The 12,833-nt window shown below is 40.9% G+C and overlaps 1 protein-coding gene across 3 annotated transcripts; it reads right to left on the minus strand.

Annotated features, from left to right (window-relative positions):
• Positions 1-2,111: 2,111 nt before the first annotated feature.
• syt5a (synaptotagmin Va) lies at positions 2,112-12,427 on the minus strand. 3 transcript variants are annotated; one of them, XM_076996331.1, is made up of 10 exons: positions 11,993-12,427; positions 10,323-10,538; positions 10,113-10,127; positions 9,803-9,975; positions 9,530-9,622; positions 7,513-7,680; positions 4,497-4,664; positions 4,106-4,223; positions 3,583-3,716; positions 2,112-3,373 (listed from the first exon to the last, which is right to left on the minus strand). In XM_076996331.1, exons 2-10 carry the CDS (start codon positions 10,534-10,536, stop codon positions 3,164-3,166), a joined length of 1,293 nt encoding a protein of 430 aa, XP_076852446.1. In that variant the 5' UTR covers positions 10,537-10,538; positions 11,993-12,427; the 3' UTR covers positions 2,112-3,163. The 3 variants fall into 3 exon arrangements, with proteins under 3 accessions (XP_076852446.1, XP_076852447.1, XP_076852450.1); XM_076996332.1 differs by lacking the exon at positions 11,993-12,427 and adding an exon at positions 11,540-11,681; XM_076996335.1 differs by lacking the exon at positions 10,113-10,127.
• Positions 12,428-12,833: the final 406 nt, after the last annotated feature.

Below are 12,833 nucleotides of genomic sequence, written 5' to 3' on the forward strand. Positions count from 1 at the left end.
ATATTTATCAATTGTGATTTTTTTCACCGCAATTGAAATTTGTCCTCCGCTTTTACCCATCTGTGCAGTTAGAACACACACTCACAGTAAGCAGTAGGCACTCTGGATAAGAGCGTCTGCTAAATGCCGTAAATGTAAATGTAAACTAGATTTCTAGGCAGTACAATCTGCTCAACCGTTAAGGCAGTGTTCTTTCACTAGGCCAATGGGCACTTTTCATAACCTCAGGCATGCTACCTGTTATCTCGTACTGCTTTGGCATACTGAATAGTAGGGAAGTACGGCATTTTGGATGGTCACAGGTCAGCTTTCCACAGGAAGAAAACGCCCAGCTGCGTTAATCGTGATAATTTTTTTAACGCGTTAATTATTTCAAATTAATCACTACAATTAATGCGTTAATATTGACAGCACTAATTATAAGACAATGGAAGTGTTTGGAAATGACAGAAACTTGTAACAACATGGAGTGGGGTCAGCTGATGCTGAAACGCATAGTGCAAAGAGGTCGCCCACTTTCTGCAGAGTCAATCATTACAGACATCCAAACTTCTTGTGGCCTTCAGATTAGCTCAAGAACAGTGTGCAGAGAGCTTCATGGAATGGGTTTCCATGGTCGAGCAGCTGCATCCAAGCCATACATCACCAAGTGCCATGCAAAGCGTCGGATACAGTGGTGTAAAGCACGCCACCACTGGACTCTGGAACAGTGGATACACGTTCTCTGTTGTGATGAATCACACTTCTCCATCTGGCAATTTGATGGACAAGTCTGGGTTTGGCGGTTGCCAGGAGAACAGAACTTGTCTGATTGCATTATGCCAATTGAATGCCAAATGCCAAGTTTGGTGGAGGGCAGATTATGGTGTGGGGTTGTTTTTCAGGAGCTGGGCTTGGCCCCTTAGTTCCATTTAAAGGAACTCTGAATGCTTCAGCATACCAAGACGTTTTGGACTTACCAACTTTTGTGGGAACAGTGTGGAGCTGGCCCCTTCCTCTTCCAACATGACAAGCAAGGTCCATAAAGACATGGATGGCAGAGTCTGGTGTGGATGAACTTGACCAGCGTGACAGAGTCCTGACCTCAAACCGATAGAACACCTTTGGGATCAATTAGAGTGGAGACTGAGAGCCAGGCCTTCTCATCCAACATCAGTATGTGACCTCACAAATCAAGCTACTGCAATATGTCAATTTCACTCTGGAATTAATAAAGTAATCTATAAGTCTATCAACTAGATTGGTGTCCTGCAGAATATGATTTCACATGCCTAGAAATTTAAGTCCCTAACTTCCTCATACTATTGATGCTGTTTCATAACACACTCACACGTTCGTACTGTTTTAATTTGAGGGTTAAAACAGGATGAATTTTAGACCCTCTGCTAAGGTGGAGGAGGGAGGTGATTAAGTGCTTTGTATGCTTTTCCCTCTCTCAAGGGCAACACGGTGGCTTGGTGGTTAGCATGTTTGCCTCTCAGCACTGGGGTCTTGGGTTCAAGTCCCTATCTGAGTGGAGCTTTCATGTTCACCCTGTTTGTGTGGGTGTGTGTCTGTGTCTCTATGTTCAATTAAAAAGTAGTGTCTGTGTGTGTTTGCTTGTATGCCCAGTGGTGGATGGTGCTCTGCCACTAGGGTCTGTCCTCTCACCCCATTCAGTCCCCCAGGGGGCTGTGGCTTCTGGTAGAGAGTATGTTGTGTGCAATTGGCTGCCACTTCTCTCCGGTGTGTGTGTGATTGGCTGTCTGTGACTTGTACCTGTGTTAAATTGTAAAGTGCCTTGGGAATTCAGAAAGGCGCTATATCAAACATTCATTTATTCAAGAGCCAGTGTTCCTTTGCCACTCACTCATCTGCACCCCAACATCTCTACACTTGTTTTGTCCCCATATCACCCCGTAAGCAGAACTCTCAACTTGGCAGAATCAATGGTGTCAGACCCATGCTCGGCTACAGCGCACCACTGCCCTCTAGAAGCCACTAGTACACAAAGCTCCTATGTTGCTCCTATGATGTAACTCGAAAAGAAAATGTTTTCACTGTCTTAGTATTTACAGAAATTTCAGAACATTGTACAAAGACACCAAACATCACAGTGTTCTTTCATTTATAGACAACTTGCCAACGATGCCATAGACAATTTATAGACGTATACAATAATAGACAATATGCAAACAAAACATTTATAGACAAAAACACACTTCCAGCACACTCATATACAGCACAGTTAAGGAACGTACATACACCTAGGTTAAGCATTTTTTTTTACAACTTCCCACATTTCCTGTGTTAAGTTAATTTAGTTGTACACCTTATTTACTTTATATACACCATAAGACATTAATAAATGTGCAAGACACAGATCTCAGATGTTATTATATCAAAATATATGTGTTCTACACAATGGGTAAAAGTTCATATGCTTTTGGTTACTTTTTTATGCTATAATATTCATGGAACTTGACTCGAACATGTTTCACATGGTGTGTAGTTAGAATTTTTTTCTTTTGTCTTTTTTACTTTGTCTCTTTTATTTGCAAAACAACCATACAACATGATTCCCTCCATTCATGTTACTGACTATTATGGCCTAACATTCCAATCATTCAGCAGTTCAAACAGGGCCAAGTTAATCAACTGTTTTAAAATGACCCATGATGTAAAAACAAAGTTGTCCTATCTGAGTTTATTAGAGAGTTATAGCATTGTAAAAAAAATCTGTTTGAATGTCTTTATCCGAATACACCAGTCATACTTAGACATACTCCAACACGAAAATGTCCAAAATAAATGCCAACAAATAGAAACATAAATTAAGAATGCTCCTTATGTATGGATATTTCTGTTCTGGGTGGTAAAAGAAACAGATTCACACAATGGTGTGAGAAACAAAAGGTTTTAATAAATGGACACGTGTGCACTGCCAAAATTGCAGTTTTAAGTTCAGCTGAAGATGTTTCTAGGTGTGTAACTCCATTGCTAGGTCCTCAGGTTGATAGTTAGCAAGCAGCTATTAGATTACATATATACTTGAACAAGAAGGTTAACAATATAGGTTTATGTAATCTTTGAAGTGATTTTGTATGTGCATGTTCTCTGTGTGGCTGCACCACTCTAAATTGTAGTTTTGCACAAGTAAGTTTTGCATGCTGTAGCTGTCTGTCTAGCGGACAGGTGCTTTCAGGGCAGCATCCACCTCCTCCTCCGGCAGGAGGGTGTGCCACTGGGCCACAGGGCGCCTGGGATTGGCAAGCATGTCAGACCACTGACGAAGGCCCACCCCACTAGCCCCGTAGCCAATCCAGCACTTCCCGATGGGATCGTTACTGCCCAGTTTATCATAGTCATACACAGTGATCACCACCTGGACCTTCTGCAAAATACATAGACAGTGGATATGGAGTTAGAACTGATTGTATATTCAATAACCTGTTCCAAAATAATTTTCTTGTGATGTATTTAACTAAGAATAACACCACTGTGATGTCTGGGCATGGGTAATCATTTTATTCATGTACATCATTATTCCATTTGTTAAAGTTCAGTGCAGCAAATTTGTATGGAAGATTTATCTGTTCTTACCTGTATCTGAGAAAAGGGGATCTCGAAACTGAAGCTCTCATTAAAGTATGGGTTCAGCGTGTTCTGTTTCACTGTGGTCTTCTTCTTCTTTAGACGTTTTCCATTGTGCTGCAAGACGATCTTTACAAAAGGATCTAAGAGGTGAAAATGTATGCAAGACCATACATTACAGTCACAAAACACACCATGCTCCAAACGGAGTAGTGATGAGGATCAACACCAGCAGAGCTTTATCATCCCTGTGTTTAGGACCCTGTAGAACATGTACTGCCACCACTCGTCCTGTAGATCTTACCATCATCTTACTTCTCTGCAAAGGTCAGTTCCCTTATTGAACAAAATTCATCCAGTTAGTTTTCTTCATTAGAATTTGGACATTAGAGTGAGGGATGTTTTAGGCTCTGCAGAGGAGCACAGGCAGAAATGGAGACCCATGCAATATAGATCCATGCTACACACCCATGCTATAGACCCCTGCTATAGACCCGTGCTATAGACCCCTGCTGTAGATCACACCACTGACCTGATAAACCGCCCACATCCATCTTCTTCAAGTTCTTGGCTTCCATCACACACACCGTGAGCTTCCCAGATGTGGGAACATATCGCAGGGAGATGCAGATATCACCCAGTTTTTCTTGCTGTTAAGAAAAGAAAGCCGGAAAGTAGGTGGCTTGCAAATGCCCATGATTACTCTGCTCTGCAGATTTTTACTAATCCAAAGCTCAGGGATCACCATCTAGGCCACATTTGTGTCTTCCCGTCCTTCTTTGTCCTGTCCTCAACTACCTGGCTGTGCTGTGTTATAGTAAAGCTCTGAACTGGATGATGGGCACTAAGGACAGGAGTACATGATGGACTACTCTGCTCAACCAGACAGACAGCTTTGCACTGAGGGAAACCGCATTACTTACCTGTTCTTTCTCTCCTCCAATCAGGTCTCTCCATTCATGGATGGGCTGTGCCAGGTCTATGCTGTTCATGGGTATTTTGATCTCTCCAATCACATCATGTTTACCAAACCGATCAAAGTCAAACACTTGCAAGACCAGAGTCTGCCCAGCCAGGTCATTGAATGGGATCTGAAGACAGATAATGAGAGACAGCAAAATATTTATTCGTACGTTATTCACACTTTTGCAGCATTTAATGAGCAAATAAGTATTTGCAAATAAGTATTTGAACAGCTGTGAAAATCAATGTTAATATTTGGTACAGTAGCCTTTGTTTGCAATTAATGTCAAATGTTTCCTGTAGCTTCCGGGGAGTCATGGCCTGGTGGTAAGGGAACTGGTCTTGTGACTGGAGGGTCGCAGGTTCGATTCCCAGACCTGAGACCATGACTGAGGTGCCCCTGAGCAAGGCCCTAACCCTCAATTGCTCACTTGTATAAAAATGTAAGTCGCTCTGGATAAGGGTGTCTGCCAAATGCCATAAATGTAAATGTAGTTTTTCACCAGGTTTGCACACACTGCAGCAGGAATTTTGGCCCATTCCTCCACACAGATCTTCTCCAGATCAGCCAGGTTTCTGGGCTGTCGCTTTTGAGCTCCCTCCAAAGATTTTCTACAAGGTTTAGGTCTGGAGACTAGCTAGGCCACTCCAGAACCTTGATAGGCTTCTTGCGGAGCAACTTCTTGGTTATCCTGGCTGTGTGCTTTGGGTCATTGTAATGTTGAAAGGCCCAGCCACGACTTATCTTCAATGCCCTAACTGAGTTCTTCCCCAAAATCTTGCAATACATGGCCCCAGTCATCTTCTCCTTAATACAGTGCAGTCGTCCTGTCGCATGTGCAGAAAAACACCCCCAAAGCATGATGCTTCCACCCCCATGCTTCCATGGACCAGGCTTGATTTTCCTGAAGATCCCACAGTGGGTCAATCAGATTGAGATAAGGAGAACTTGGCCAAGCAAATCACCCTCATCCGTTGTCATGTTCTTCAAACCATTCCTCAACAATTTTTGCAGTGTGGTAGGGTGCATTATCCTATTAGAAGAGTTATGGAATACCATTGTCATGAAGTGGTGTACTTGGTCTGCAACCATGTTTAGGTGGGTACATCTCAATGTAACATGCACATGAATGCCTGAATGAATCCACGGTTTCCCAGCAGACCATTGCCCTGAGATTTCTCTCGAGCCGAGTGACCGGCTACGTGGTGAATGAGGTGAAGACTAAAGCATTTATATTTTCATCCCGCTCTATAAATACGGGGCGGGGCGTCAGCGGCAGCTTTGGGCATGCGCAGTTCATTTGCAGTGTGGACGTGGAGCGGTGAGGGTCTGCTCTGAGTGTGAGAGTTGTTGTTGAGTGTTGTGGGGCAGGGCTCACGGCAACACCCGCCCCAGAGGACAGCAACTGAAGAGCGTGTATATATATACGGTCTCTGGTTCAGAGTCTCCAAAAGTCTACAACAAAACCACAAAAAGTCGCTAGATTTGTCACTAGTCGCTTTTTACTACAAAAAGTCTCTAGAGGGTCTGAAAAGTCGCTAAATATAGCAACAAAGTCGCTAAGTTGGCAACACTGCCTCGGACATGTATTTCACATCCTGTCCCGGGCGTCCCAGGTTTTTTTTTTTGTGAGCAAATGTCCTAGTCTTTAAATCACCTTCATTGGACCATTAGGACTGGATTAAACTTTCGTGAGTGACCGTAGCGCGCGACTCCGCACACCTCGCGCGAGCGGCGGAGGCGTTTATACTTGACGCATCACATTATTTGAAGATAAAGGCTTACAAGAAGTGGTGCAAATTGCGTCAACTGATGCAAGTTATGAACTGCCGTCCAGAAAGACAATGTCGAAGAAAATCCAGCAGCTCTATGATGAGGAAAGAGAAGTAAAAGGTTATTGTGAAGAGCGCCACAAACGTGGCTCTGACTGGGGATCACTGGACCTCTGTTAGCAACAAGAATTATTTTGGTGAGACAGCTCATATTATAGATGATGAATGGAAGATTCAGTCATTTGCTTTGAGCATGCAGAAGACCACTTCTAGGAACTATGGAGATGCCTGTGGCAGAGGCCTGGAAAATTAAAGAAAAAGTATACCATCAAAATGGTATTAAAAAACATCTTCTGATTTACTTCAATTATTCTTATTCTTCCAATATCCTGAGCAAAACTTCCAAAATTAAACAACATTTTTGGTCAGAATTTCCAGTGTTCTGAAAACAGTTTGCTCTGTTTTCTGCACTCATCTACTCATCATTCAAACTTAAATTAATATTTCTCATGTTAAATACTGAAATGCGATTAATTTCAATTAATTAATTACAAAGCTTCTAATTAATTTGAATAATTAATAATAATTAATAATTTTAATAATAAATAATAATAATAATTTTTCCACATCCCACCCCTAATATTAATACAAACAAAATGATGACTGACTTAAAGATAACCTAATATAAACAATAAGGAGATAAACAGAGTCTAGATAAACACAAAGACCAATCAACTACTAGGAACACACCAACGATAACTTGAAACAGACCTCATATCCAGAAACTCACAAATCACAACCAGAAACAAACTTCACAATAACCAGTACTGACTACACAGAGAGCAGACAAACCAAAGAAAACCATCAAGAAACACCTGGAAATACAAATGAGGGGTTACATAAAGCTAGGAGGGACTAAGACTGACAGATAGCACATTGCAAAATAAACAAAGGTAAACAAAGATACACTTAACAAGTTAGGGGCAGGACTGATCATGACAAGATGCCACTGTAACAGTGTCACATTACTTCTCAATGTTTTAATGTTGTGGCTGATATTTAAGACCTCTATGTTGTAGTTAGTTATCTGTGGTTTGTATTTTTGTGTAGACTCTGCTGTTTTGAAGCATCTAAAGGTTACAGAAAATGACAACCAGGCAACCTGACAATAAGACATGTGCAATGAGGGAAGGATGCCCCCACCTTGAACATGAAAGTCTCGTTGAAAACAGGACACAGGTTCTTGCGCTGGATTTTTGTCTCAAACTTCTTTTTTTTGTCAGGAAGCATGTACACTTTGACATAAGGGTCAGAGGTGCCACCTATATCCATAGCAGCCAGGTCCTGGGCTTGAAGGATGCCAACAATGAGCTGAACAAAATGGGGTTAAAAGTGAATGTTTAGGATGGCAAAAAAAACAATTGTTCATCTTTCTAAGCATAAATATAATAAACCAGACATGACTCAGAAGTGTACTTTTCAATCAATCACATTCCACTTTTCATTTAAGTTGCCATATCATGTCACCTTCTTGGAAATATTTATGGTGTCTGTTGGTGACAATCTGTCCTCTTATGCTGATATTTCCTGTGGAGTTCCACAGGGATTAGTGTTTGGTCCTATTTTATTTTTATTATATATGCTTCCTTTGGAAAATTTGATATGCCATTTTTATGTCATTGTAACGTGGCTTGCGCCACGGAGCGAGGAGACGGACACAAATGCTGAGATGAGCGAGATTTAATGAAGGGAATACCAAAATCAGAGTCGAAAGGACAGGCGTGGGTCAAACCAGGAGGGCAGCCAGAACAGGTAAGGTAGATGGGCATTTCAGAAAAGGACTAAACACAACGGGGAAACACGGAACGGATAACTGAAACACAGAGCAGACTCACGTAAAACGGCGAACAGAAGAACAAAGTACAATCCGACTGGAAGACAAGGCACTAGGCACAAAGCAGACAAAATCACGGATGACACGACTGGGGAATGACGGGACTTATATACATAGAACCGAAACAAGGAACAGGTGATAACAATGACACTGGGGTGTGGCAACAAACAAGCAGGGCGGGACAAACAGGCAGGGAACACGGACATGAGGGAACCCAGAGTGACAGCTACGAGAGGGGGCGTTGCCCTACGTGACAGTCATTTTTATCTTTTTTATGCTGATGATATACAGCTCTATTTATCTATAAAAAGAGATCATTTCAGTAGATTGAGGAGTCTAACTGATTGCATTCAGAGCATTAAGGATTGGATGGCCTGTAATTTCCTGAAGTTAAATGAAGGAAAAACAGAAGTGTTGATTTTGGGACCTCCAAATGTGATCAGGGATGTAAAGAAGGAAATTGGCCCACTGGCTTTATAGATAAATTCTTATCCTTATTGGGAGTAATTTTTGACTCAGAGTTAAAATTTGCAGTGCATATAAGGAAGCTGGTTCAGGGCTGCTACTTTCAATTGAGAAATATAGCAAAAATTAGGAAAATATTTTCATTCCAAGATACAGAAAGAATTATTCATGCTTTCGTATCATCACGTCTTGATTACTGCAATGCCTTATTTATGTGTCTTAGTCAAGGAGATATGACACGGTTGCAGCTAGTCCAGAATGCAGCAGCTCGAGTGCTTACTGGTGCCAAAAGAAGGGAGCATATCTCACCTGTGTTGGCTTCACTGCATTGGCTGCCTGTTGCCCAAAGGGTAGTTTTTATGATTTTGGTTTTGACTTACCAAGCCTTGCATGGGGATGAACCATTATATATTTCTGACCCTTATTCTAATGCTAGGTCACTGAGGTCCTCTAACCAATGGCTTTTAGTAGTTCCAATGACTAAGAGAAAACAAAGGGGGATTGTGCTTTTGCTGTATGTGCTCCAAAACTTTGGAATAGTCTGCCATTAGACATTAAACTTGCTAGGTCTAAGGAGTTGTTTAAAAAAAGACTAAAGACATACCTCTATGGTGTAGCATTTAAGGTTTGTCATGGCTAGCATTTTTTATGCATGTGATTGTGATATCTTATTTTTTTTTGCTTTTATGTAGTGTTTTTGCTGTATTTTTTGTTAAGCACTTTGTAGGCCCACTTGGAAAAGTGCTATATAAATAAACACTTGGATAAATTGAGTATATCCATATGTTATTTTCTAGAATAGAGATTATGCAAAGCAACATACTTAAAATAGAAAATTCCTTTGTGCCATTACAAAATTACCTGATTCTCTGTGAAATTGTAGTCCAGAGTGTATTCCAGTTTTCCAAAATATTCATGCTGTTTTTCCTCACCCTCATCCTTCTTAGTCTCCTCCTGAATAATTGAGTTAGAATTATTTCAAATGTCTGAATCAGAGATTCAGTGCAGCTGGAAGTTGACTAAAGTACACTGTTCTGTGTAAAGTCCTCCTGATCCAGGTCCAGAGCTCAAAATTTATGGATTTACAACAGTTACCCCACAAAGATGTAAAGTATACTTTGCTGACTCTCTCACCTGAGCTGGTTCACTTTCTGCCTCATTCTTCCTGCGTACACGCCCAACCTTTCTCTCTCTTGCTTTCTTGGTTTTCTTCTTCCCTCCTAAGCACTTCTTATACATGCAAAAGGCCAAGCAGCCAACCAGGGCAAGGACCACAACCACTATAGCTCCAGTAGCCCACATGGGTACTGAGAAAAGAAAAATAATGTTATTGATTGCATGCACACGTGTGGATGGTTGGATGAATGATGAATGAATGGATGGATGAGTATGAAAAGGGAAATGGAAATGGAAAAAATGAATAGAGATGGTTATCAGGACTTACATCTAATCTTGTGATCTGTGGTGATGGATAGAATGTATGCAAATAATTGGAATAAGGAAATAAGTGAGAGTCATTATAAAGACAAAGAATTATAAACATTTTTATTTTGTATATTATTAAATATTTTGGAATCAAATATGGTATGTCAGTTTTTGGAAATAGTTATTGGCAAGCTTCATAATTTAATGTTAGCTGATCCAGGCATATTACTTGGAAGGTGCCCTAGCTCATTGAAGAACTTGTTCTTCATTTCCATGAAGTTGTGGGAATGATGAGGAGGGAGATGGTGATGTGGGGGAGGGGTGGGCTCTTCCTCAGGTTCCCCCTCATGTTCAGGTTCCCCCTCATGTTCTCCCTCATGTTCAGGTTCCCCCTCATGCTCTGCAGCCCTCTGCATGCGGTGCTGCAGGATGTTCAGTCGCATGGCTGGTCATATGTGGAATAAAAACAGAGAGACACATTCAGCAGAGGGCATTCTGTCACAAAGCAAGAGATTACAGAGATTACACAGAGCTTCTCCTGCTTCTGATCCAAAACTCCGCCCATCTGTTTTAATCTGACCCCATTTTTTTCATTTCACCCAAATGATATTGTCTCCATCCCTCTACTCTCTGCACTCTATCTCTTTCTCTCCATCTCTCTCATTCATTTCTCTTTCTTTCCTAATATTCAAAACCATCTCTCCTTTCCACCTACCCTGCCTAGTAATGCTGAAACACAGAAAAAGTCTAGCCTTTAGGTCTCAGAGACACACTATTAAGTCAACATACACATGCAGATGCTAGTAACCCAACCCTGAGAGATGAATACAATTCTAGGACGCATATATAACCAGGGCAAGGATATTATTAGCATCAAAGCACATTGGTAATAACATAAGACAAAATACAATAACTATGCAGGAATAGTCTCTCATACATTAGCACTCTTTTGCAATGTCCCACACAGCACAGTCCTTCTCTCACTTCCAGCACACACATAATGAGATTAATTGCTGAAGATAATCCATAAATCCCATGGTTGAAGTAACCACACCTCCTGCCCACCACCAAACTGCTAAGATGTCTGAAATTGTAGTTACAGTCTCTGAGTTTGTCTCAATCATTGTGTTCTTCCATGCTGTGAGAACTGGGAAAATGGGCTTGCAGTGCAAATAACCCTGTAAGAGGTTTGCTGTTGGATATTGGTAAAATATTGATTTTTGCAGCCCAGGTAAACTTTCGCTCCACCTGTGTGCTGGCCATGCAATGCAGCATACAAATGCAAGTACTAAGGTCATTCATATAATAGAAGACAGTTCACTGCTTCTGACCAACTCCACCATCTAAAAAGACAACTAGTTTCAACATGCCCCAGGCCACACAGAATAACCAAACGTATGGATGATATGTATAATGTGCATGAATAAGTTGAAGCTCTTCGTGTACATTTGCCGTGGAAACAGTAGCGTCAGAGCTTGTTTTTGTTCTTTGTTTGTTGTCCTTGCTTCGCCAACCTCGACTAAATAAGATAACTTACAGGACACGTAAGACCCAAAAGTGCAAGAAGAGCGGAAAAAACGGAAGAAGGCAAGAGGCCGGTCACAGGAATATCAGGTTACGAATTTCCACGCACACGTTTTATGCAAATGCGCATAGTTTTTTCTTGATAAAACTTTGCGCAGACGCTGCACGTAGCGCGTAATCCAATGTAATGGAAACAGTAAAGATGTAAAAGAAATATAATTTTGTCCAGTCTCATCGTACGATAAAGAGATTAGTCAGCCGTTAATCTTTCAGAATTTCGTTACTGCGCCTATATCTACATTTATAGGCCTGTGTAATGTGTACGAAATATTATAAAGATACTTTGTAAGTTATGAATTATCAAGCTCAACGTACCTGTTGATGAGGTCCTGTCACTCTGTCTTTTACAGATGGAAACTGGACACCGATTTCGCTAGACAGGATTTTTGCGCGCCACCCATGCTTTGTGCACGCTCTCGTCCTTTAATCTCCGCTGCCCCTACTCTTTCGTGACATCTAGTTATCATCCATTTTATAATCTCTCTCGTTTGTACATGTATTCATTTTCTCTCATTAGTTTGCAAGGAAAGCGGGCGAAAAGCTGATCCCGTAATTGGAAATGTGGTGTTTGATTTAAGCGTATTGCACCCACAAACAGTAGCTATAACTTTCATATGAACCAGTATATTAATTCTACCGCATAATCTTTGGCATTGTGGTCTTCATGGCATTTTGATTTCCCTTATAACTACTTGTGCAGAGACCCCTGTCTTAATGCGATTATTTAACGAACGCGCGGATTTACAGGTTACAGCAGCCTGAGTGGCGTATCGAGATGGACACGGTGAAAAATTCTTTTGGATGCTTTGTGACATTCGTCATGAAAGGCCAGAGTGAAAAACTCAGAAAAGACGGTAAATGATAAACATTGGTTTCAAATGTCATATATAATCGTATTTAATAACATTTTCAAGTGTTGCTTTTAAAGAAACAGTGCCTTCATACGGTAATAAATGGTAATGCACTTTTACAGAAAATGTCTAGATCAGGGGTTCTTAATTAAAAGCAGAGGACAAATTTTGATTGCGGTGAAAAAATTACAATTGACAAAAATATGGCACACACATCTTAATAAAAAATAGACAATTCAATAAATTAAATTGTGGCCATAAAATCTAAATCTAAAAAAAAAAATCTAAATGTTCAATGGAAATGT

The sequence above is a fragment of the Brachyhypopomus gauderio genome, chromosome 2 (assembly GCF_052324685.1).
Source record: "Brachyhypopomus gauderio isolate BG-103 chromosome 2, BGAUD_0.2, whole genome shotgun sequence".
Classification (NCBI taxonomy): domain Eukaryota; kingdom Metazoa; phylum Chordata; class Actinopteri; order Gymnotiformes; family Hypopomidae; genus Brachyhypopomus; species Brachyhypopomus gauderio.

Bases quoted from the DNA above. Each gene is read 5' to 3' on its own strand.
- syt5a (XM_076996331.1), bottom strand. From the start codon at position 10,536: ATGCGACTGAACATCCTGCAGCACCGCATGCAGAGGGCTGCAGAGCAT. The intron at 9,623-9,802 runs GTGAGAGAGTCA...TCAATTATTCAG, and splicing joins CAGAAAGTGAACCAGCTCAG to GAGGAGACTAAGAAGGATGA. The intron at 3,374-3,582 runs GTAAGAACAGAT...TGTATTTTGCAG, and splicing joins TCCCCTTTTCTCAGATACAG to AAGGTCCAGGTGGTGATCAC.